The 27,451-nt window shown below is 44.2% G+C and overlaps 1 protein-coding gene and 1 long non-coding RNA gene across 2 annotated transcripts in view; both read right to left on the reverse strand.

Annotated features, from left to right (window-relative positions):
- Nucleotides 1-27,451, reverse strand: part of USP45 (ubiquitin specific peptidase 45) — a 478,824-nt gene that overhangs the window by 245,460 nt on the left and 205,913 nt on the right. Inside the window, 1 exon segment of the mRNA XM_063917030.1 lies at nucleotides 7,325-7,464. Coding sequence (XP_063773100.1) covers nucleotides 7,325-7,464 — 140 coding nt within the window.
- Nucleotides 5,232-6,029, reverse strand: LOC134911507 (uncharacterized). The gene is made up of 3 exons (XR_010176629.1): nucleotides 5,911-6,029; nucleotides 5,642-5,780; nucleotides 5,232-5,382 (listed from the first exon to the last, which is right to left on the reverse strand). It is a non-coding gene; the product is annotated as an uncharacterized LOC134911507 (long non-coding RNA).

Here is a 27,451-nt window from a genome sequence, read left to right on the forward strand (position 1 = left end):
ATTTTAGCCATAAAAGGTTTTCTATCGATTTATTGCGTCTCAGGGCGCTGCCCCCCCAGCGCCCTGCACCCTCAGTGACCGGAGTGTGAAGTGTGCTGAGAGCAATGGCGCACAGCTGCGGTGCTGTGCGCCTACCTTTATCTGAAGACAGGAAAGTCTTCTGCCGCCGATTTTTCCGGACCTCTTCGCTCTTCTGGCTCTGTAAGGGGGGCGGCGGCGCGGCTCCGGTGACCCATCCAGGCTGAACCTGTGATCGTCCCTCTGGAGCTAATGTCCAGTAGCCTAAGAAGCCCAATCCACTCTGCACGCAGGTGAGTTCGCTTCTTCTCCCCTTAGTCCCTCGATGCAGTGAGCCTGTTGCCAGCAGGTCTCACTGAAAATAATAAACCTAAACTAAAACTTTCACAAAGAGCTCAGGAGAGCCCCTAGTGTGCACCCTTCTCGTCGGGCACAGAAAATCTAACTGAGGCTTGGAGGAGGGTCATAGGGGGAGGAGCCAGTGCACACCAGGTGATCCTAAAGCTTTGTTTAGATGTGCCCTGTCTCCTGCGGAGCCGCTATTCCCCATGGTCCTTACGGAGTTCCCAGCATCCACTAGGACGTCAGAGAAATATAAATAAGAATATACAGTACAAAATTGGCCTAAAGGCCTAACACAGTATTAAAACAAACTAACTGCTTATTCGCCTATAGGGTTTATGCAATTCCAGACGAATTGCGATTTTTTTCGACCGTTTTAGAATTCGACACTACTCGACAGCCGAAACCCTCCACAAGGGACCATGAATTCGACATATTCAATACATAACTGATTCGACACTCCCCTTGTCGAATAACGGACCAATCGACGAGTAGTGGGCGTCCTGGATTCGACTTCCCGCCGTTTGGAGCACTATATAGGGCTTGTTTGCTGCGTGCTCCGCAGCCATTTTGTGACCCTGCAGTGTGGAGTGGAGGTGTTGCAGTGCGATCAAAGTGGGTTTCTTTGCTGTGGTATCGTTTGTACACCCAGCAGGCTTTAATCCAGGACGGACAGGATACCTGTTACCCCGGAGAAGAGTCGTTTTTGGAGCGATTTCTACATTTGTAGGTAAGTACCACATGTGGTCTGGCGTTGCATGTATGTGTTTGTGTAGTGTATGGGTGTTGTTCTGAGTGCTTGGCTACTGTTTTGAATGAGGTATAAGTGCCGTATGTAATGTTTGGGTGGTGGTGGTGGTGGTGGGGGGGGGGGTGCCATGAGGTGTACATGTGGCGTTGCTTTGGGGTATGTATATGTGTGCAGGTATGTGTATATAGGTCCTGTTTGGAATGCTGCAGGTCCTGCTTGTATCGCTGCATGTTTTTTTTGGAGTTTTGTGTTTGGGGGTAGTTTTTCACGTTTTTTTTTCCATGAAATGTTTTTTGGGTCATGCTTTTGCATTGGTGTACCTCCAGCATGTGCAGGGATGCTTTTTGGCTTGTTTGGGGTGACTTTGAGCGTGTCGGTATCTTCCATGTGGTCGACATGTGCTGTCGTTTGTTTGCCAAACACGTTTTTTTGCTCCTACTTTAGCACTGGTGTATCTCCAGCATGTGCAGGGATGCTTTTTGGCTTGTCTGGGGTGACTTTGAGCGTGTCGGTATCTTCCATGTGGTCGACATGTGCTGTCATTTGTTTGCAAAATATATTTTTTGGCTCCTTTTTTAGCACTGGTTGACCTCCAGCATGTGCAGGGATGCTTGTACGGGGTTTTTGGCTGAGATTTTTTAATTTTTCAATTTTTTTATGTGTGTTTGGTCCTGCTTGAGCACTGGGGTCCCAGCAACATGACGTGTGGTTGCATGTAATTATGTAATGTGTGTTAAATTTGTAAAAATAATTTTTATTTTTACAACAGAGATGTCCAGGGACAAGCGGCCCCGGTCCCCCCCTTCCCCCCACCCCTCAGAAGAATTTTCCCTGCACAGCAATGAGGAGTGGGAGCCGACCCAGGAGGAGGATACGACCGAACAGGCATCCAGTGACCAGCCGCGGTCGTCAAGGGACCAAAGGGAAAAGCGAAAAAAAAGAAAAGGCCTAGAAAGGTAAATACTGACAACACCTGCAGACACAATAGCATCCAACTTGACACACCCTAGTTTGCGCACTGCCATGCACACCTACAGGTATCTTTGCGCACTGCCAGGGATAGTGACACACTCACAGGTACATACCGATCATATTAATTGCATGTTTTTTTTATCCCTAAAGGCAAGAAGCCAGCCAGAGGATCAGTCGGAGGAGGAATCCTCTGGTGAAGACGCAGGACAGAAGAAGCCGCGTGGACCCAGATACACTGAGGCGTAAAACTGTGCCCTAGTGGATGGCGTCTACAGGTCCTACGACGTTCTGTATGGACCAAGGGCACAGACCACAGCAGCTAAGACAAAGCGAAACATCTGGAATGCCATCGCGAGACAAGTCACTGCAGTATCTGGAAACCGCCGGAGCACCAGAAACTGCATGAAGCGGTACAGTGATTGCCGCAGACAGACCAAGAAGAAGATGGGGATTCAGCGCCGACATGAGACAGCTACGGGAGGTGCTCCGGCTCTCAATTTGAAGTGGCTGCCCTGGGAGCAAGTTATTAAAAGGCGCATGAACCCTGTCATGGTCCAAGGAGTTCGTGGAGGTGTGGACTCCAGCCGTCCTGCTGGCTTTCCCGAGGAGGAAGAACCGCCCAGAAGACGGAAGACGGCGGAAGACAAGCAGTCCAAAAGGAGGTCTGATGGTATGAATACATTCAGATGAGCTGTACTAAATGTTTTTTTTTTATTTGCTAATGTGTTTGTTCTTTCCCCCAGACACGCCTGCCCAGAGGACATCACCTGCGCGCAGGACATCGGCAGAAGTGCGCGGACCATCACCTGCGCAGCAGGCATCGGCAGCAGTGCGCGGACCATCAACTGCGCAGCAAGCATCAGCAGCGCGCAGACCATCACCTGCGCGCCACACATCGTCAGCCAGATGTCATCAGCGCGCAGAAAGTCACCTGCGCGCCAGACATCGTCAGCGCGCAGACCATCTCCTGCGCGCAGGCCATCACCAGCTTGTCATCTCTCCAGGAGCTCTGGGACTGTGACACAAGAGCCTCAACAAGACACTACCCTTGTGGACCCATCACCCGAACTGTTTGAGTCAACAGGGTTAATGGACTAGACTTTTCTAGGGTTTGAAGATAGCCGTGCAGACGTATCCAGCCATACCCTTGAAAAGTCTCCAGAACTGAAGTGAAGCTCCTGGAGCAGCGGCACCACCGGATGGAAAAGGTTTTTATTTTTTGGTTGTTTTTTTTTTTGGTGTGGGGGGGAGGGGGGGGTCAACATTTTTGTATAGTTTATTCATTTTATTGTTTTTTTCTTCTTCTTCTTTTGCAAACAGAGGTGCCACGGACCAGCAGCGGACTTGCGTCGGGGATTGGTCCCTACTTCAGGCTGGATCTCTTACAGGATGAGTCGGAAGACGAGGTGGAAGTGCAGCAGCCCGCTGTTTCTACATCCCTGTGTGAGTAATTATCAAATTGTGAACCTTCAAACAAATGTATGAATGTGTATACTAATTTCTAATTTTCTTTTCAGCTTTACAAATGCAATTGGTGGCAGACGTACAGGAAGGGCAGGATCCCTCAAATGTTCAGAGGGTACACACCCTGGCAGCAGAGATAACTGCCCGCCAGGATAATTACACGCATGTCGTTGAAACCAGACTGGACGCCATTGAGAAGACAATGGAGAAGATGGCAAACGGTTTGGTTGAAATGCAAAAGGCTCTTGCCGACAGCACGGCAGAAACGCAAAAGACCAGACGAGAAGATCACAGGGAGACTATGGACATCCTTCAAGTTCTGGCCACATCCATCAACCGGCTGGTGGATAACACATCATGGCTGGCATACAGCGTTGACAACATGTCGGAGAGCCAACGACATTCGGCAGCCAGCCAACAGATCATCGCAACCACGCTGCAGATGATGTACGATAAGCTCCCAGAGCTAGCTCATCAACACGCTGGTGAACCACCACATCCGCCATCACAAGCCACACGGACGCCTCCTGCCCTTCCTCCACCACCATCCTGGTATGGACGGTCACAGCTGTACCAAGGATATACAGGGATGTACCCCACCTACCAGATGCCTCCACCACCAACACCGGCCGCATCATCTACACCAGCACGGCCACCGAGGCCAATTCAACGCACTCCACAGCCGCCCAGGGCATCAACGCCACATCAGGAGGAAGAAGAGGATCCGGACGGACAACAACCACCATAAGCCCGGTCGTATTGTTTTATTATTTACTATTTATGTTTTCCATGTTTCCCTTTCTCCCCCTCCCATTAGTTTTTTTTTTCTTACTATTGTTTTAAATTTGTGTTGGGCTCCCCCACCCCCGACCGGATACTACCAAGGAGCTATGTCTAGGCATACATGCGCGGGCATGTATGCGGGCGTGTGTGGTAACTGATGAAAGCTCCTTGTGGTTACATACATGATGGGCCAAAGAGCTATTCTGATACCACTTTTTTTTTTTATACCAAAAAACTCCCTTTTGATTTGGTGTAAATTAGGCTTTCACTGTAGTGTGAATTTACTATTCACTAGTGTTTGTTTTTTGCTTCTTCATAGGATTGGTTGAAAAATTGAAGTGGATGGCGTAGATGTGTTGTGCGTACCAAGGTGAGTAAAGCGATGATTCTAGTATATATTCCAGAAACTTTGGACCGTCTGACCCTGGGGAACAACACAGTCCAGCAATGGGTCATGCTGGACTGTGTGGTTCCACAAGTGCAGCCGTGTCAAAGTGCTAACCACTGTCTTGACTCTGCCACTTTGGACCGTCTGACCCTGGGGAACAACACAGTCCAGCAATGGGTCATGCTGGACTGTGTGGATCCACAAGTGCAGCCGTGTCAAAGTGCTGACCACTGTCTTGACTCTGCCACTTTGGACCGTCTGACCCTGGGCAACAACACAGTCCAGCAACTGTGTGGTTCCACAAATGTTCTTGGGAAAGGAATGAACATGACATCATTAGTGTCTTTACTTAATATGGAATTTATTTTTCCCCCCAGATATCTACAAAAGAAAATAATGTAAAGAAGAACAAACACTACTTTTTTTGTTTTATTACATTTTATTTTTTTATCAAAAATAAAATACAATTATAATTCTTCAATAAATTGTTAAAATTAGAAGTTTTGTGTGTTTTCTTTAAATTATTAGTAAATAAAATGTAAAATATGGCGTTTCAGAGATGCAGTGTTATTGTGGTAGGTCGCCCATGGTACAGCAGGGGAACTGTCGTGTCCCTTGACATCCAGGCTGGTTCCTGCAAATCGGGAAGGATACTCCGCAAGACCTGTGGAAGAGAATAGTATTGTGTCATCCAAAGACAAGGTACAAGCAACACTTGCAAACAAGCAGGTTACATCGGCCTTTGTCCCAAATGCAACCCTCCGGCACTTGAGAAACTACACATCCAAGCATGCCCTGACACAGTGTAAGCATTGCTGTGTCAGGGCATGATTGGATATGCAGTTTTGCAAATGCCGGAGGGCCGCAGTTGGGACATGCCTGGGTTACTTGGACAAGAGGGAGTTTTGGGCAATACATCTCACCTGAGGGGGGGGTGTCTGCTACATGGCGGAGGTTCAGGTCCACATCACAACTAGGTCACCCATGGTACAGCAGGGGAACTGTCGTGTCCCTTGATATCCAGGCTGGTTCCTGCAAATCGGGAAGGATACTCCGCAAGACCTGTGGAAGAGAATGAGGAGGTAATTTGAGAGCGTTTACTCCACCCTGGGAAAGAACAAAAGGTCCCAGCAACACTGCGCATATACACAGGTTACTCAGACAAGATGGAGTTTTGGACAATACATCTCACCTGAAAGAGTGACTAACATGGCGGTGGTTCAGGTCCACATCACAAGTAGGACGTCCATGGTAGAGTGGGGTAAACTGGTCCAATACTAGAGTGGCTTTGCAGAAGTGTATCCTGGGTAAAACTGTGAAATCATGGGTACATTTCCCTCAGCAGAGTGAAGAAAAAAATATTCTTTTTAAAAATCAATTAAATAATAAAGTAGATAATCCCTTCAAATATAAATAAATATGCTAGTAGCAATCCAAAAAGCAAAAAAAAAAAAATACATGTTTTAAAACTTTTTAATCAGCTCTCGCCAGCAAAGTGAGGCGGAATGAAATTGACGAAATGACTGTCGAAAAGCACTGTTGTCGAATCGACATTATTCAATTGAATATACTTTTGTCGAAAAGCCGCATTTTTACCATTGCAGACATGTCGAATTTGAGAAATGTCGATTTGTCAAAAGTCGAATCTGAAACGGCAGGTTTTTTGTCGAAAAGTACTGTATTGCATTGTCAAATCCATTTTTACTGTCGAAAATGCCACGTTTTTTCGACATTTGCGGCAATTCGACCGCAATTGCATATACATATTTACATAGATGTAAATGTGTGCCACTTTTTATAAATAGGTTTTATAGTTATGTTTTATGGTGAACAATAAATGTTTAAATTATCTTATATCTTATCCCTTTCGTTTTTTAGATTGTGATATGCTCTTAGGCCAGTTATGTGCTGCTGTACATTCTTATTAATCCATCTGCACGGCTTTAAATTTTATGTACAATCTGGCGCTTAGACATATAGAATTCATACAGAAGCCGGTATCCAATTAGTTGCGGTGATTTACTGAAGCGTATGGATTCAGCTGGGGCTATCCAATTAGCCCCGATAAGCGGCACTTATTGGGTATAATGCTTCGGGTGCCTCAGTTGGAGCTGCGATAACACATAGGATAGGGACCTTATCCCTTATCCCATGTGTTATTGCACAATTGTGGGTCCTTTTTCAGATGATAAAAACGGCCTATAATTGAATAGTGCAATAATGACTATCAGTCAAAAATTGCAGTTTTTATCTGCCAAAAAAAGGGTTGCACCTAATAGGATACCAGCAATAATCACCTTACATTGCATGGGGATCAGTACGAGATCCCGGCGGGCGGGACTCAGGCGGTCAATAGACAGACACCGGGATCCCTGGCGGCGAGCTCAGCGTGTCCCCTCACGAGCTTGCTACACTCGCCACACTTCGAGCCCGGTGGGTGGTGGCATGGACCACCACCCAAGAGGGGTAACCAGCCGGCGGTCAGGACTCCAACCGCCGGTATTTCAGCTGGATCGGGATTCTGGCGTCGGTATCCTGACCGCCGGGATCCCGACAGGAGGTCAATTGACTGCCTCCCATTGTATGATTAGAAAAAAAGTCCTTACCTGCATGACGGCATTAAAGAAACAGGTGTTGCCTAAATTTGTTATTCCTTTCACAGGGACAGATGTACTGCAAAGGGCAGATCTCTCTTTAAATATGTCACCGCTTTGTTCTTGCAGGCAAATAAGCTTTGAAGTAGATCCTGAAATATAAAGTATAGATTTCTTTTTTAGGACCATAATATATACATCTGCATAATGATCAACAGTTATGTAGAGGGGAATATAATAGCCTGCAAGAAGCATAAAGTGCGAGATCCAACATTTTTTTAAAGAGGCAATCATTTACACAGCAAAACCAGGGTGGTTTTGCCGTGTAAATGATCACCATTTTAAAAAAATGGGAGAGCTCACACAACGTATCACACTTCCTGCTTCTCGCAGGCCCCCCATAGTCTTTGGATAAATAGTTAGTTCTGAAAAACGTAAAAATAAAATTCTTATAAATAAAAAAAATAATTGCTATTAACCCAATTGCACATTACTTAATCTAACCTGTAAAAAACTGAAATGCAACAAAATAATAATAGTAAGTAATCAAGAGTAATACATCAACTGATATGGCAGTAGATAATCAGTCAGACATAATGCAGTGATCACTACATGATGCAGTAGAGTAGATACAGTCAGGGCTGGCAACATAAATTTTGGGGACCGGTACAAGTATTTCTCCGGGGCCCCCCTATCAACCTTTCTCAAGACACTTGCACACATATAATTTATAAATGGTAGATTAGGAACCTGATGAAGGGTAGCATGTCCCCGAAATGTTGACTTTATTTACACCAGCTTGATTTTCTCCCAAAGTCTGCGATTGCCACCTCTATTTGTTCGATTTTATATATATATATATATATATATATATATATATATAAAATAAGAATTTACTCACCGGTAATTCTATTTCTCGTAGTCCGTAGTGGATGCTGGGGACTCCGTAAGGACCATGGGGAATAGCGGGCTCCGCAGGAGACTGGGCACTCTAAAGAAAGATTTAATACTATCTGGTGTGCACTGGCTCCTCCCTCTATGCCCCTCCTCCAGACCTCAGTTAAGGAAACTGTGCCCAGAAGAGCTGACACAACAAGGATTGACGGCTAGCGTTAGTAAGACAAGGGTTAATTATTTGGATGTAAATATTTCAATTGATAAGGGCCGAATTCACACCAATTTATATAAGAAGCCCACAGATAAAAATACTCTTTTACATGCAGCCAGTTTTCACCCACCATCAACTAAGTACAGTCTACCTTACTCTCAGTTCCTCAGGGTCCACAGGATCTCGGATGATCCAGTGCGGACCGAATCCGAGATCGATGAAATGGCCGTGAGATTTAGCAAGAGGGGGTATAACTGGGATGAATTAATGAGGACTAAAAATAAGGTAATGGGCATTGATAGAGATACTTTATTGCACCATCCAGATAAAAATCCAGATATGATGCAGAACAAAATTCCATTTGTACAGAGATGGTCTGTGGTTAGCAAAGAAATTAATAAACATGCTAGGGGTACTTGGCCGGTGGTCTCCACAGATAAAGATCTGGGGATATTGAAACACAAAAAGTTGTTACCAAGTTATAGAAACAGAAACCTTAAAGATTATTTGGTACATAATGATATTTCTGGGTTTAAACCCAGCCCAATCCGGACATTCTTAACCAAAAAGCCAGGTTGCTACAAGTGCATAGGCTGCACCACTTGCAGCTATATGGAAGTAGGACCTGGCTTTTCACACCCACATTCAGGGAAATTCGTGAAAATAGATAAAATTTTGACATGTACAAGTACTCATGTCATCTATTATATACGTTGTCCCTGCGGGTTGTTCTATATTGGTAAGACGACGCGACAGTTTCGAGAAAGAATGGCCATGCACAGGTCTTCTATTAGAGCGGCACTGGGGGGAGAGAGTCAAGCACAGCCAGTGGCACGCCACTTTGCTAGATTTAAACACAATCTGTCAAGTCTGAAGTATAAAATCATAGATCAGCAACCTGATAACATTCGAGGAGGTAATAGAAATAAATTGCTATTACAACGTGAGGCTAGATGGATTCATCGTCTCAATACGGTGACTCCAGGTGGCCTCAATGAACAGTTGCCACTATATTGTTTCTCTTGAGGTTTCTACAAACGGGCTTCTGTGAATCTAGGCATCCAAATATGTTTTTTCTGTCTCTTTTGGTGTATTTTTGTATGTAAACACTAGTATATATTATTGTTAGTGTTTATACTGGTGGAGATTGTATTTTTATGAATATTAAGTTTTCTAGTATGCTGCTATGATGGAAACGATAAATGTATCACATGTATTGCACTGTTAAGCAATGATTCACACTGCGTCTTCGTCTCCAAGGTAACCGATATGCAGCGTGGGACGTGAGCGCGTTGCACAGGCGCTGTGCCATGACGTCATCCATCCCCGCCAGCTGATCGGACCGAAGGGACGCGGGACACGAGGGTTTGGTGAGGTATAAAGGTATGTGAATGTATTGTATGTGTTGGTCTGACGAAAGTTAATATAACTGAAACGTTACTATAAGAGCGCTGTCTCTGTGATTATTTGACTTGGAAAGTCCTCGTGGAGTGCCACTCGAATACATTGGATATATATATATATATATATATATATATATATATATATATATATATATAAAATAAGAATTTACTCACCGGTAATTCTATTTCTCGTAGTCCGTAGTGGATGCTGGGGACTCCGTAAGGACCATGGGGAATAGCGGGCTCCGCAGGAGACTGGGCACTCTAAAGAAAGATTTAATACTATCTGGTGTGCACTGGCTCCTCCCTCTATGCCCCTCCTCCAGACCTCAGTTAAGGAAACTGTGCCCAGAAGAGCTGACACAACAAGGAAAGGATTTGGAATCCAGGGTAAGACTCATACCAGCCACACCAATCACACTGTACAACTTGTGATAACCATACCCAGTTAACAGTATGAACAACAACTGAGCCTCAGTAACAGATGGCTCATAACAATAACCCTTAAGTTAAGCAATAACTATCTAAATGTATTGCAGAGAGTCCGCACTTGGGACGGGCGCCCAGCATCCACTACGGACTACGAGAAATAGAATTACCGGTGAGTAAATTCTTATTTTCTCTGACGTCCTAGTGGATGCTGGGAACTCCGTAAGGAGCATGGGGATTATACCAAAGCTCCCAAACGGGCGGGAGAGTGAGGATGACTCTGCAGCACCGAATGAGCAAACTCAAGGTCCTCCTCAGCCAGGGTATCAAACTTGTAGAATTTTGCAAACGTGTTTGAACCCGACCAAGTAGCTGCTCGGCAAAGTTGCAATGCCGAGTCCCCCCGAGCATGGAAGATCAAATAAGGGCTCTTGTGAGACAAGGCCGCTAACTCAGACACCCGCCTTGCGGATGGCAAGGCCAACAGAATGACCACTTTCCAAGTGAGGAATTTCAACCCCACCTTCTGTAAAGGTTCAAACCAATGTGATTGAAGGAACTGCAACACCACGTTAAGATCCCATGGTGCCACTGGGGGCACAAATGGAGGTTGGATATGCAACACACTTTTCACGAAAGTCTGAACTTCTGGAAGGGAGGCCAATTGTTTTTAAAAGAAAACCGATAAGGCTGAAATCTGCACCTTAATTGAGCCCAACTTTAGGCCCGCATCCACACCTGTTTGTAGAAAATGGAGAAAACGTACTAGCTGAAATTCCTCCGTAGGAGCCTTCTTGGATTCACACCAAGAAACATATTTTCTCCAAATACGGTGGTAATGTTTAGACGTTACTCCTTTCCTGGCCTGAATAAGTGTGGGAATGACGTCACTGGGAATACCCTTTCGGGCTAGGATTTGGTGTTCAACCGCCATGCTGTCAAACGTAGACGCTGTAAGTCTTGATACACGCACGGCCCTGCTGTAACAGGTCCTCGCGTAGAGGAAGAGGCCAGGGATATCCTATGAGTAATTTCTGAAGATCTGGATACCAAGCCCTACTCGGCCAGTTTGGGACAATGAGGATCGCTTGAATCTTTGTTCTTCTTATGATCTTTAGAACCTTTGGAATGAGAGGAAGTGGAGGGAATACATACACCGACTGAAACACCCATGGTGTCACCAGTGCATCCACTGCTATTGCTTGAGGGTCCCTCGACCTGGAACAATATCTCTGAAGCTTCTTGTTGAGACGAGATGCCATCATGTCTATTTGAGGAAATCCCCAATGACTTGTCACTTCTGTGAAGACCTCTTGATGGAGGCCCCACTCTCCTGGATGGAGATCGTGTCTGCTGAGGAAGTCTGCTTCCCAGTTGTCCACTCCTGGAATGAAGATTGCCAACAGAGCGCTTGTATGCTTTTCCGCCCAGCGGAGAACCTTTGTGGCTTCTTCCATTGCCGCTCTGCTTTTTGTTCCGCCCTGGCGGTTTATGTACGCTACTGCTGTTACATTGTCCGACTGGATCAGTATGGGCAGATTGCGAAGAAGATGTTCCGCTTGTAGAAAACCGTTGTAAATGGCCCTTAACTCCAGAACGTTTATGTGGAGACAGGTTTCCTGGCTTGACCATCTTCCTTGGAAGTTTTCCCCCTGTGTGACTGCTCCCCAGCCTTGGAGACTTGCATCCGTGGTTACTAGGATCCAGTCCTGGATCCCGAAACTGCGCCCCTCTAGGAGGTGAGAGCTGTGCAGCCACCACAGGAGTGAGATTCTGGTCTTGGAAGACAGGATTATCCTTCGGTGCATGTGCAGGTCGGACCGGACCACTTGTCCAACAGGTCCCACTGAAACACTCTGGCATGGAATCTGCCAAACTGAATGGCCTCGTAGGCCGCAACCATCTTCCCCAGCAACCGAGTGCATTGATGGATTGACACTCTTGCTGGTTTCAGAATTTGTTTGACCAGACTCTGAAGTTCCCGAGCTTTTTCCACTGGAAGAAAAACTATCTGTAGTTCTGTGTCCAGTATAATTCCAAAAACGACAACCGCGTCGTCGGAATCAACTGTGATTTTGGCAAGTTTAGGATCCAACCATGTTGTTGAAGAACTGTCAGGGAGAGTACAATGTTTTGCACCAACTGGTCCCTGGATCTCGCCTTTATCAGGAGATCGTCCAAGTACGGGATAATCGTGACTCCTTGCTTGCGAAGGAGAACCATAATTTGCGCCATTACTTTGGTGAAAATCCTCGGAGCCGTGGACAGACCAAACGGCAATGTCTGAAATTGGTAATGACAATCCTGAATTGCAAACCTCAGGTAAGCCTGATGCGGAGGATAAATGGGAACATGTAAGTAGGCATCCTTTATGTCCACCTACACCATAAACTCCCCTTCCTCCAGGCTGGAGATCACTGCTCGGAGAGACTCCATCTTGAATTTTTTTAGGTAGAAATTGAGGGATTTCAGGTTTAGGATTGGTCTGAACGAGCCGTCCTGCTTCGGGACCATGAACAGGCTTGAATAAAAGCCTTCTCCCTGTTGTGACGGGGGAACCATGACAATGACCTGATTTTGACACAACTTTTGTATTGCGTCGCATACTACCTCCCTGTCCGGAAGAGAAACTGGTAAGGCCGATTTGAAAAATCGGCGAGGGGGAACGTCTTGAAACTCCAGTTTGTACCCTTGGGATACTATCTGTAAAACCCATGGGTCCAGGTCCGAATGAAACCAGAACTGACTGAAGAGTTTGAGACGTGCCCCCAAAGGTGCGGACTCCCGCAGAGGAGCCCTAGCGTCATGCGGTGGAATTGGCAGAAGCCGGGGAGGTCTTCTGCTCCTGGGAACCCGACAAGGCTGGTGATCTTTTACCTCTTCCCCTTCCTCTAGTAGCAAGGAAGGAAGAACCTCGCCCTTTTCTGTATTTATTGGGCCGAAAGGACTGCATTTGATAGTGGTGTGTTTTCTTTTGTTGTGGAGGAACATAAGGCAAAAAGGATGACTTACCCGCGGTAGCCGTAGATACCAAATCAGCGAGGCCGTCACCAAATAAGGCACCACCTTTATATGGTAGAGATTCCCTATTTTTCTTGGAGTCAGCATCAGCATTCCATTGGTGAATCCACAATGCTCGCCTAGCTGAGACTGCCATGGCATTGGCTTTTGATCCCAAAAGGCCAATATCTCTCGCAGTTTCCTTTAGGTACGCTGCAGCGTCCTTGATATAACCCAGCGTCAAGAGGATGCTAGGGTATCTATATCAGATGACACGTTATCTGCCCACTTTTCCATAGCACTACTCACCCACGCAGATGCAATGACAGGTCTGAGTAGCGTACCTGTGGTTGCATAAATGGATTTTAACTAGAGATGAGCGGATTCGGTTTTACTCGGATTTACTCGGATCTTAAAACGGCATCTGATTGGCTATCCAAAACACATGACATTCGTCAGCCAATAAGATGCCGTTTTGAGAATCGAGTAAATCCGAGTAAAACCGAATCCGCTCATCTCTAATTTTAACGTAGTTTCTTGCTTATGATCCGCAGGGTCCTTAAGGGCTGCTGTGCCAGGTGACGGGAGAGCCACCTTTTTAGACAAACTTGATAAGGCCTTGTCTACAATGGGGGGTGACTCCCACTTTTCCCTGTCCTCAGAGGGAAACGGATAAGCCACCGGAATCCTTTTGGGAATCTGAAACTTTCTGTCAGGGCTTTCCCAGACTTTTTCAAATAGAGTGTTCAATTCATGAGAGGGAGGAAATGTTATCTCAGGTTTCTTTTCCTTATACATACAGACCCTTTTATCAGGAACAGCAGGGTCCTCAGTGATATGTAATACATCTTTAACCGCCTCATGTACTGAATGCTCTTTGCCAATTTTGGATATAATCTGGAATCACTATAGTCGACACTGGAATCAGTGTCCGGGTCGGTACCAGTGTCTGCCAACTGGGCAAAAGTACGTTTTTGCGACCCCGAGGGATCCTGTACTTGTAATAACACATCCTCCACAGATTTCTTCCATGCCTGGGTCTGAGACTCAGACTTATCTAATCTCTTACTAATAAGAGCCACATTAGCATTCAAAACATTTACCCAATCAGGAGTCGGTGGTGCCGACAGGGTCACCCCCACAGCCGTTTGTGTCCCTAATACAGCCTCCTCCTGGGAAGAGCACTCAGCCTCAGACATGTCGACACACGTGTACCAAACACCCACAGACACACCGGGCATATAGGGGACAGACCCACAGTAAAGTCTGTCAGAGAGACACAGAGGGGATTTGCCAGCTCACAACCCAGCGCCAAATTAACGGGTCTGAAAACCCTAATACCCCTTTCACATCGCACAAATGAGCCGTGTCGACACGGGTCAGTGTGCGATGTGAAAGCAATTTCCAAGAATTAGCGGGTCGTCTGACCCGGTAATTCAACCCGGTATAAAAGAAGGATTATACCCGGGTTGAATACCGGGTCAGGTGCAGTGTGAATGGGAGCCGCGTCGCAGAAGATGAGCTCATCTCCCAGCGCCGCCTCCACCCCCGCCCCTGCTGCGCCCCCCCGCTGCTATGGCAACCGACCCGGTATATTGCCGGGTCGGAAAGCCAGCAAAGGAGCGCAAATGCCGGATCCCACCCGGTAAGGACACGTTTCTTTAACCGGGTGGGATCCGGCATTTGCGATCTGAATGCGGTATTACAAATGCCCCAGACCTGTAGCGCTTTAAATATCAAATATATTGCACCAAATTATACTGAGCCCCCCCCCCCCGTTTTGCACCCTGATACTTGTCAGCAGTGAGAGGAAGGACCAGCGTCTCTGCAGCCCTGTGGAGAGGAAATGGCGCCGAGCTGAGAGTGAGCTGTGAGGAAGAAGCTCCGCCCCCTTAATGGCGCGCTTCTGTCCCGCTTATTTTAATAAATAATTATACTGGCGGGGGTTAGGACAGTGCCTTGGCACTAATGTCCCCTCTTGCCAGTGGAAATTGAGGATTTTTTCTGCCCAGGGCCTCCCCTCCCCCACTCCCTGTTCCGTTCGCTGCACGGTACCTCAGAATGCTGTCACTGAAGAAGAAGTCTTCTTTTCTTCTGCTACTCACCTGTCTTCTGGCTCTGTAAGGGGGTGGCGGCAGGCTATGGGAGTGAGCATCTAGGCGTACCCAGCGATCAGCACCCTCAGGAGCTAATGGTGTCCTGTCAGCCAGAAGCAGAGCCATTGAACTCACTAGAAGTTGGTCATACTTCTCTCCCCTAAGTCCCACGAAGCAGGGAGACTGTTGCCAGCAGCCTTCCTGAAAATAAAAAACCTAAGTCTTTTTCAGAGAAAATCAGTAGAGCTCCCCTGTAGTGCATCCAGTCTCACTGGGCACAATTCTAAAACTGGAGTCTGGAGGAGGTGCATAGAGGGAGGAGCCAGTTCACACCCTTTGAAAGTCTTAAAGTGCCTATGTCTTCTGCAGATCCCGTCTATACCCCATGGTTCTAATGGTGACCCCAGCATCCTCTAGGACGTTTGAGAAATATAAATGAGGGTTAAAAATTTGGTAAATCTATAGAGATGTAAATTTGAGACATCTTAATGTAAGTAAATATTAAACCATGGTTCTTGGCGTTAACCGAGAACCACCCGTAGCAGATACGGTAAAAAGTGACAGGATCATTTGTGTAGTTTATTAAATTCTACACACTAAAGGTGCAAAGTTAATTTTGATCCGATTGTCCGTTTGGGCGTTATTATTCACGCAACGCAAGCCACGCATTGGTAATAATGTCATTATGTCAACCCCTTTTCATCCAATTAGCTGAGGTTTATTAAAATTCTAGTTATGTTGTTTTCCTATTTCCCACCTGCAGAATAACTGTTAAATTTAATCTTCCTAAAGGTGGGTACACACTAATAGATATATCTGCAGATATATCTATGGACGGATCGAGCAGTGTGTTCAGCATACACACCGTCGGGGACTGACGTCATGAACTGGGCGGGCGTGTACACACGCCCGCCCAGTTCAGCTGTCAATCACCGCCGGCCGCCGCAGCATGTCTACGGGCGGTTGGCCGACCGCCCCGTACACACACAGCGACGCGCCAATATATCGGTAGATATATTGGCCGTCGGCTGTGCTGCGGGGCCGACGCGATACGTCTGTGAACGACGGAGTTCACAGGCATATCGGCCGTACACACTGGCCGACGGTCCCGCGATATATCGGCCGTTCAAGAGAACGGACGATATTTCGACCAGTGTGAGTGAGTGAGGACTTTCTCATATATATATATATATATATAGAGAGAGAGAGAGAGAGAGAGAGAGAGAGAAGATGTACTTGGACTTTTAACCATATTTTATGGTAAAATAAATCTTTTATCTTTGGATCCACACGGTTCTGTCTAGTCTATAAGAGGAACGGGGACCTAAAGAAACCTTTTGGAGCACGCGAGATCGAAGTAAAATGTAAGTTTGGTGTGTCGTTTAAACCATATTGCACATAAGTGGGCTTCGTGGAAAAGATACCTTTCTGTGACTACGTGTGAGAACACTAAAGTAAGTGTCTGCCCACGGGGCAAGCCACAGAGGGGAATCAAGCCGAAGGGTGTTTGTCCATGAACCTGACTAGTGATTTTACGATTAGCAATATAGTATGATAAGGATTTTATAATATATAATATCCATTTGGTATGAGTTTCTGGTGAAATTATACGAAACTGAATGGTTCATATTGTATCCGAACAGCACGGGCGGTTTTAATATACCCGCAACAAACTGTATATATATAAAGGATTGGATTCAGCGCAGGCAACCTTAACCTTTTTACTTTTATAAGAGAGAACACATGTTTGCACACTCCTTTCTTTTAAAACACAACTTGTGGGGTGCAACCTTAATACCGTGCTAAGCACAGGGATAGATAAGACCAAACACAAGTCGCACTCTCCAATATAATATTCTTAGAACTTTTTAATCATATCACCTCTCCTTGTTGCGGAGGAATTATTCATTGACTCATAATTTTTCAATTTCCTATCAGCAATACAGATTCTTTCACATATATGTTACACTGAACATTACATGGCTTTTACATATCGTATGGCAACATGATTTAAGCCTCGCAAAGCAAAGCTTATGCCCATCCAGAACAATGTCCTTAATGTCCACCAAGGTATCATGTGATATCTGCTGCTGTTTCACAAAGAACATCTGTCACAGTCCATAGTTATGGTGCCTTTAAATGTATACACCAAGCGGTGTGTGTGTCGGTCGACTTCGGCTGCCATCCGCGCCGTTCAAGACAAGATACCTGTTCAGCCTGAGCGCTGGCGTGCGTTCCACACCACTGCACATGTCTGTGCTTCTATATATATATATCCAGCATGAGACCAGTAGCACACACCACATAGTTCATCAAACGGAGCACCTGGCACATACAATGGTGCATCAAGTTAATGGAAAAGAGCCAACAGCATAACATAATGGCGTACCTATCACGTGTGCCAGGGTAGAAGAGGTGTATATATATATATATATATATATATAAATAAATGCCAGTCATCCTCTCAGGAGTCACAGCCCTATATACTGTATGTATAGGTATATATATATATATATATATGTATATATATATATATATAAATAAAATGTTACATAAAGTATAAGGATGATAATATAGAGAAGTTGACCATTTTTTTCAACTTTAGCACTTGGTACATCAATTTTTTTTTTTTTTGTACCATAACATAATCAGTGAAAACTAACTTGTTTTCCCTGTTTGCTGGCTTTATTTTTAATTAAGATTAGTCAGATTTGACCAACATAGGAGGATGCACAGATATATATGTATACTGTAACCCTGCACAAGAAAGCTGTGCATTACAATCAACATCTGGAAACATGATAGCATCTGGTGCCACAGCTGACATTTCCTCCTTTTCTGCATAATTATGTACACATACTGGAGAGCTACAGTATGTGCTTGTATGTGTGTAAATCCAGAGGTGACAGCACTTGAAATAAGAGTTAATGGCTGGATGTGAGAGTGTATATACAGTATATATATATATATATATATATATATATATATATGTATATATATATACATACATATACACACACGATGCTCTAATATAGAAAAGTGTATAGCTATAAAAGTAGAAAAGGGACACAACCAGTGGAGTACTACTAGTATTTCTTTTACAATAAATATCTTCATTTACTGTAAGCAGGGGGCATTTGAAGTTAGAGTCTCATTAGCTTACAGCCTACAGATACCAAGAAAATGAAGATATGTGGCCTGAAATTCCAGTGGCAGACTCCATGCTCTCGCTATCATGGTAATAAATATGAGCATTACTGACATATTCAGAGTTCAAAAAATATTGATTAACACAGCATGTCAATGCAAACGAGTTATGGACTTAATAAATGCCAGAAATGGTGATTCTACAATGTAGATATTTGACATATGAAGTCATATTTGCACTAATGATTTAAAGAGCGAATCTCATTAGTTCTGGGGACATTGCAGGGACCAATTTACATTAATAGAATGTTTATGTCAAAGGTTCTACTGCAGTGCAGGCAAAGGGAAGGAGACTACTCCACGGGGAGTTCTTGTGCATTTCCTTCATGAACCAGAGAGTAACGCATAATTAAAAGTTCCAAAAAGCTACATTTAATTAAAGAGAAATAAAATGAGACTGACAAGTCGCACATAATATTTTCCGGTACACTGATCAGATGCTGCTGTCTAGGCAGCCACATTTTCCAGGTTACAGCTGTATCTCCAGGACATGATGAAAGGTGCACTAATGACTGGCACAAATCATTCCTTTATATAGTCACTGCAGGTGTGTTAACTGGATGTGTGTACTTAAGAGACAATTACATTATCACTACACAGACATCCAAAATGGACAATTGCAGAACATCCAAAATGAGCAATTCCAGAATAAAAATACACAGATATGCTATGGTTGAAGTGATTATTCATCACATAAATATCTGTTATAACCAGTAAAGTTATAGTAAATGTCCAGAGCATTTACACTAAGCTTGACCTCTTGAATTACAGTACTTTCAAAGATCAAGCGTGTAGGATTATGGGTTTATATTTTATATCATTGCTCTTTTCCTGCCACTATACTTCCAGCAATTGGTATTAAGGTAAGTAGGGTGAGGGCACAAGCTGCCTTTCGTCCTGGTTTTAAAATACAAAGTAATTATTTTCTTATTCTCCAATACTGTAAGAGTTATAACTTTGGCTGAGCTTAATGTTCATTTATGGATGTTTAGCAACACAAACAACAGCTAGTAGATATGCACTGACTGCAAACAGCCAGTGGTGCAATGGGTTTGACCCTGACACACAGCTTTTATATTTTGAGCCGGGAATGTGTACTGTGCGAAAATACCTGGATATGTACTATGATGCCACCGGTGGCTTTGTGAGTCCCTGGGGCTATGTACAAAGGCGCAACGCTGCTCACAGATCAGTTGATTATCAAAAATCTGAGTAGCCCTATAACAGGAAGTGAGACGCCGGAGCTATTGAAGCTACGTACAGGATCGCAGTCGCAGGCCCTCAATCGCCCCGAAAATGGTTGCAACACAACTGCGTTTTGCAGCCACTCCCTGTAATCACAGTAAGCGGTCCCTGACTGTCAGTCACGTAGCAAATAAATGCTCACTTCGAACACTGCCACAAGACTATTACGGCACATGCACACAGTGCGACTTAGATGCATGCACAGTCGTCTGGTATGCACTCAACTGCGAAACAATCAGCTTTGTGTCTATCTCTGAGTCAGGTCCTACAGTATGTGTCCTCACAGGTTTGTCTTCTCTGTTATTGAGCGTTTGAGGCTTTGAGAATGTCCCTGCTATCTTCTCCATTTAATTTACAGACAGGAACATGACTGTGGACAGAAAAACATGTTTCCCTAACACAAGACTTTATCACAAACATCTTTACCTCCAAGTTACTAAAATTAGACAAACGACACATTTAATTGTACTAAACACAATATACATAACATACAATACATAAGTGTAGTTTTTGATTTACGAAATGCGACAAATAAAAAAAAAACAGTTGTATACAGAAATATATAATTTACGTGCCAATATATATTTATTTTATTTAAAAGAGGTTAAGCTTCTATATACAGGGAGTAAAATGTGTGTAAGTAATTGCTAGTATCGGTGTACCTCAGTTGTTGCTTTATCTCCATTGGCATTTACAAACATCTGGGAGTGTATCTTAAAGGAAACAATGTTCAGGAGCCATCTGGACAAAACTGCGGGCAAATTGAAATGCAAAGCATATGGAAAAGCAGATTTTTCTCTTCCCTGCAGCAGTACAGGATGACAAATGTCAAAGTTAGATGTGAGCACGCTTGACTGTGCTACGCTTTGCAGCACCACCTGGCTCTCCTTGCCTGGCCACCAAATATGGACAGCACTGCCACAGCGGACCATGTCTGCAGGGGAGACTTTCAATTCATGGATAAATGGCAGCTTCACACAAGTACCAACATCCCATTTGTCTTGCCTGATGTGCACATCCACGAAAAAGAAAAGAATTAGGAGCTTTTATTTGTTTGATCACTATTTGGAAATACATCATTTCCATTAAAAATGGCTCTACTAAAACAGCAATCTAGTTTTATAAATTATTGCTAAAAGGTTAATAGCTCTGAGTTACACTAGTTATTCATGAATAATATATTGCATGGTAATATTTCCCAGTATTACCAGTGTCCAATTTGTTATACATTAGGTGACAAAATACAATTTTAATTTTATAACAATGTCTGGCCTGGCTGCTGCATCAGTCTAAACTATTGGTCTTCAACCTACGGCCCTCCAGCTGCTGTGGAAGTACACATCCCAGCATGTCCTGCCTTAGTTTTGCATCTCTTAATAGCAAAACTGTGGCATGGCATGCTGGGATGTGTAGTTCCACAGCAGCAGGAGGGCCACAGGTTGAAGACCCATGGTCTAAACGGTTGATGTTCCCAAAGTCTCACCGTCGAAAAAAACAGATTTAAATGAGCCAAATCTAGGTAACTATTAATACATAAATTAAGCATAAACAGTATAAATGTAAAAGATAACTAATGCTAAGTATAAACAATATCAATATGTGCAATATCCTGCAGGGACTCATTTAAAAAAAAAAAAAAAATGGGGGGAATAGAAAATTATTTGAATTTATTTTTGGTTGTGTTAAAATAAAAGTGGCTGTGTCATGGGGTATCTGCCACATTTGTAATAAGAATATTTAAGAGAAGTCCCTGATATTACAGCTAAATTTGCAGTCCTGAAGGAAAGGGCTTGTATTACCTATTACTTGAAACACAACCCATTCAGTATTACGATTAAGAATATCTCAGAGGAGTGGTGGTTTCGCCTTGGGCAGCTGCAGGCTGTGGATGGTTGGTGTGTATAAGACATGCTGGTCAGCAAGCCTCCAGCCAATTTACATGTGTGAGATGGTACTGGGCTTGAAAAGGTTTAAGGCAAATAATTCACAAGACCAGTCAATCCACAACATGATTAGAAGATTACCCATTTTTACTCAGGACCAGCACTTGTAAAAACACACAATCGGCTTGCTTTATTTTTAGCAAGTGAATGCATCTGATTATAATGTGGTTTAACAATGAAAATTGCTACTGGTCAGAACGTCTGAATTTGTGCGTTTTTATGTGCCAGCTAATCTGAAAACATGCCATTTAGATAAAGAAAAAGCAGCAGTGCAGATGACTAATGTACTGTATTACCATTTATTTGGGCAAATAGGGTATATGTATTTTTAGGGGGGTACTTTTAGTAGAGTCTTGGAATACATACAAGGCCAAAAAAAAGACTGACGAAAAAAGCAAATGTATACTTAGTGCATTCAAAATGAAAGCCATACAAATGTGACAGACAGACAAATAAGCAGTCTGAAATATGTCATGACAACTATTTAATGTTTGAGGAATGAGGGGGGTTGAAGTAAAAAACAAACAAACAGCTATAAAGTGCCACAATACTGAAGAGCCCAAAGGTAATGGCATACACCAGAAAAAAATCAGTTTAATGGATAATCGTCTGGAGAAAAACTTTAAGGACCAGGGCCGGCTCTACCATTAGGCAGCTTTAGGCGGCTGCCTAGGGGCGCCGGGCCCTGGAGGGCGCCACTGAAATTATGTAGCAAAAAATTGAAACTGTATTCGGCCTCCTCCTTTTACACTGCGCTGGCTGCTGCTGCCGGTCTAATCAGGTGCAGCCACCACTATCAGGCTGTACCACATAGTGCCTCAGCGCATCCTTCATGCCGACACATGTAACATCAAGTCAGGTGAAGGCACATAAGAGGCAGATGTATCTATCACTCCTGAGGGGCGCCCACACAGGCGCTCCTCCCTCATAGCCCTGATGCGCCTCCTCTAGACCTCTGGATCCCGGATCTCTAGCAGCTAGCAGCACCTGACTACATGTCTGGAACAAGCAGCGTCGCTGTAATGCTGCTGTAATCCTCAAAGGGGAATACTGCCAATGCAAAGGGTAAACAAGAAAACAACTTAAGGTAAGTAAACCATGGGGGTTTTGGGGGTCCGCAGACAGTACACATCTTACAGCCCGATAGGTAGTTTGCATTTGTAAACAAGGGTTGGGGCTGGGAGACCTGGCGCTGGCTTAAGTTGGTCGGCATTCCAAACCCAACCCCAATTAAATATCCCCAGACCCCATATACAGTATATATATATATATATATATATACATACACATATATATATATATATATATATATACATACATATATATATATATATATATATATATATAAAAAATAATGTAAAATTGGCATCATTGTCCTATATGATAACTAACGTCCTGGCTAGAGTGTATACATAAAGAATAGATGGCACTCAAGGACTTTCAAAGTGAAAGCAAAATTTGGTGACAACGGGGGTCATTGCGAGTTGATCTCTAGTTGCTGTTGTTCGCTGCATAGTGATCAGTGAAAAAAACAGCTAATCTGCGCATGCGCATACACCGCAATGCGCAGGCGCGTCGTATGGGTACGAAGTCCTTTGTGGTTTTGGACTGGTTCTAGCGACGATTCCAATCGCACAGCCGAACGCAAGGAGATTGACAGGAAGAGGGAATTTCTGGGTGTCAACTGACCGTTTTCTGGGAGTGTTTGGAGAAACACAGACGTGGCCGGGCATTTGCTGGGCGGGTATCTGACATCATAACCGTGTCACTTGTCGCAGTAATCATCGCACAGGATAAGTAACTACAGGGCTGGTCTTGTTTTGCACAAAATGTGTTTGCAGGCACTCTGCTGCACAGGCGTTCGCATTCCTGCAAAGCAAAAATACACTCCCCCGCGGGCGGCGACTATGTGTTTGCACGGCTGCTAAAAACTGCTAGCGAGCGATCAACTCGGAATGACCCCCTTTGTTACAATATACTTTATCGTTTCAAAAGTCTTTGACTGTTGTCCATTTTCTCTGTATATGTATAATGATGCATTTCACCCCAGCCCTCCTATTGGCCACCTGCATCTCCCCTCCGGGAGCTTGGGAGGGACGGGGACGGGGTATTTGTATATTAGGGGGCGCTGGGCTGAAGTTTTGCCTAGGGTGCAGAGAGATCTTGCACCAGCCCTGTTAAGGACCAGTAGAAGGGATAGGATAGTCTACAACAGGGTTCCCAGATCTAATGGAATTTGTCTTCTCTATTATGCAAGTGAGAGATAATCTTTGCCATGAAAGCAATAAATCAAACATAGTACTTTAATGATGACAAGCAGGAAGTCATCCAGAACTTAGTAATAAAACATTGGGCCGTGGTGAGAATGTGTGATGCCAGTTTTGTTGAGACGTTATCCACATCAGAGATATGGTAACAAAGAAGAAAGGACCATGGATCGCTTTAGACAGGACATGGAAGCAGCAAGGAGAGGAGGGCTCTGACCTAGATTCAAGGGTTTTTTTTTTTTATTGAGTGAAAAGTGCAGAGATTGCAATTTCCCAAATCTTAGCCAAAAATTTTAGTGTGGGTAATACCATTATGAGGGCAGATCTAGGAAGTTTGGAGACCCCAAATACAGAGTGTAGGAATTATACGATAGGCATACTCTATGTCAGTCCAGGAAAGAGAAGTCAAGGGGGTAAAGGAGTTCACAATTTGGCTGAGATAAGAAGACCAGTGGTAAGCTTTTAAATTTGGAAACCCTCTCTCAACAAGGTTTAACATTTTTTTTTTTTCAAACTATTTTTATTATAATCTCATACCGTACAGAGTAAGTAAACAGCATTTCGAGACGTGGAATAGAATGTATAGTTAACATTGTATAACACAATATACATTATATATAATCCTCCTAACAGGAGACATGGAGTCATAAATTATTCAGTCTCATATAATACTAGGTAGAGATCAAAACATATTTTCAAATTTTTCCTCACATAAAAACTTTTATATCCTTCCAAGAAAGGGAACATGTGTATAACTAGTGATATCAGGGAATTTATAGTGTGTTTTAATTGCCAAAGCGGAGCAAATGATAGATGAAAAGGGATGGATCAAATATCGATTCTCCACCAGCAAAGACAAATTATCCAAAAAATCCCTAAACTTATATAAAATACTTAAAACATAAGAAAATAAACTAACATGTAATGCCTACTATGGGACACGAGCCGTCGATCCATCCACAGAACAATCTTCCCAAATCGGGGGTCTATATTTCCAATCAACCCGGTATACAATTGAATATAGAAGGGAGTAGAGGAGGGGTCCAGAGGAAGAGAGAAAGGGTAAGTCAGATGTTCAAGGAGTTAGGGTGGTCTATAGCGTGGAGGAGGTACCATGAGGTAGATTGAAAGCATTTGTCAATGGCTTGTTTAGTATGTAAGGGGAGTGTCAAAATGTAAGTGTTCCAACATTGGAACAAGGCAGGGGTGAGTCTCTCCTTATGGATAGAGGTCTCCAGCCAGTCCATGGTTAATAAAAAAAATAGTCTAGAGGTCACCATCGAGATATTAGGAGGTATGTTGTGGATCCACTGTTGTAAGATTGCCTTCCTGCCAGCTGCTGATAGTATCATAAGCAGTTTTTTGTTAGACCTGGGGATGTCGGGCTGGTCAGTCAAACATCCGAACAGTGCCCAGGAGATAGTGCAACTAAAGGATATGCCTAAGGACGTAGTTCCATAGTGATGTACCTCATGCCAAAACTGTGACACCAGAGCGCAATCCCAGAAGCAATGGAAGAGGTCGGCCCCCTCCATTAGGCATTTAGTGCATTTACTGTCTTCTGAGATGCCCATCAAAGATCGGCGTTTAGGTGAGATGTATGCCCTATGGAGCATTTTATAGGCCATTTCTTGGTAGGAGCTTGCAGGAATGATCTTTAAGGTCAGTTGAAAGTGACTTAAGAGGGATTCAGGGGTGACCGTTGAGATGTGGGAGGACCATTGGGACAGCTCTGGAAGTTCCGTGTCTGGGATAAGTTCAAGACGAATACGTGTATAAATGGTTGATATAGAGTAGCAGGTTGATTGGAGTAGTGTGTCTAGAGAGTTAAAAAAGTCAATCCCTGTCAATTTAGATAGTACAGTTTTAAGATAGTGCATTGCCTGGAAATAGGCAAACTCGTGGTGAGGAGGCAGGCCGTATTTCTCTCGTGCCTCTGCGAAAGACAGCGGGGCGCGAGAGGAGTTAAGCAGGCTGCGTAGGTTGCGGATACCAAAAGAATGCCAGGTAGTGAAAGGCTGTAGAGCTCCCCCCTCCTGAAACTCCAGGTTGCCGATAAAGGGCAGTGAAAGTGAGTATAAATATTGAAGTTTGAGAGATTTCCTCGCCATTTTCCACGCCTGTATTATGGGGAGTAGTAACAAATTAGTGGTGATATGTAAGGCCAACTTGGAGGGCTTGGCATGGAGAAGATAACTGAGGGACAAGGGAGCGCACAGTTGGGAATCTAGGCTGGAATCTGTGCAATAATTATTGCTTCCAAGCCAATCCATAGCAATGCGTAAGAGGCACGCAAGATTGTATTGCTTAATATCAGGTAGGTTGATTCCCCCTCTAGGTACCGTCTGGGACAATTTTTTCATGCTAATCCTTGGGCGTTTGCCAGCCCAGATGTATCTGGAGATAGAGGTATTCAGAGAAGATAAGTCCGACTTAGATAATAATAGGGGGGTCATCTGTAAAACATAGAGGAGCTTTGGGAAGCTGGCCATCTTAAACAGGTTGCATCTCCCTAGCAGATTAAGGGGGGGGGGATTGCCAAAGGCCAAGTTCGGTTCTAATCTTATGTAGGACCGGAGTGATATTAAGCCTATATAGGTGGCAGGGATGAGCAGGGAGTGCAACGCCTAGATAGATAATATGTGTATTCGCCCATTTAAAGGGAAAGGTGGTCCCCCAACCCAGTCTCGCCTGTCCATATATGGCTAACGCCTCCGACTTACTATAATTAATGGAAAACCCTGCGAAAGAGGAGAAACGATCAGTCATGGCAATTAGCTGCGGGATTGTACGGTGAGGATCTGACATAAAAAGGAGGAGGTCATCTGCGAATGCCACCACCTTTAATTCCTGTGTACCCACAGCAATGCCCTTATAGTTCTTGTGTAACAGAATATGGCGTATAAGGGGTTCCAGTGCCAAATCAAAAAGGAGGGGAGATAAGGGGCATCCTTGCCTAATGCCTCTTTCCAACGTGAAGGATGGAGATGTCACATTGTTGACTAAGACCTGCGCCACTGGGTTAGTATATAAGGTCTGTACCAAGTTGCAAAACGCCGTGCCAAACCCCTGGTGGGCGAGCACTCGAGATAGGTGAGGCCAGGCAATTTTATCAAACGCCTTCTCTGCGTCTAAATTTATAATGATGTTATTTTTGGCCTGGCTAAAGCGGGTGTAGGATATCGCAGTTAGGGCCGCCCGCACTCCCCGTGTGGATTGTCTACCCTTGACAAATCCCATCTGTGCGGGTGAGATAAGATGGGGTAAGTATGCTTGCAACCTATTAGCTATGATTTTAGTCAAGATTTTAAAGTCTTGATTGAGGAGTGAAATGGGGCGGTATGACCCCACCTGGGTAGGATCTTTACCAAGTTTTGCTAGCACTATAAGCTTGGCTTCGTTAAAACGAAGGGGAGTCTCCCCTGTTGTTAGGATATGGTT

Source organism: Pseudophryne corroboree, chromosome 4, assembly GCF_028390025.1.
Source record: "Pseudophryne corroboree isolate aPseCor3 chromosome 4, aPseCor3.hap2, whole genome shotgun sequence".
Classification (NCBI taxonomy): Eukaryota; Metazoa; Chordata; class Amphibia; order Anura; family Myobatrachidae; genus Pseudophryne; species Pseudophryne corroboree.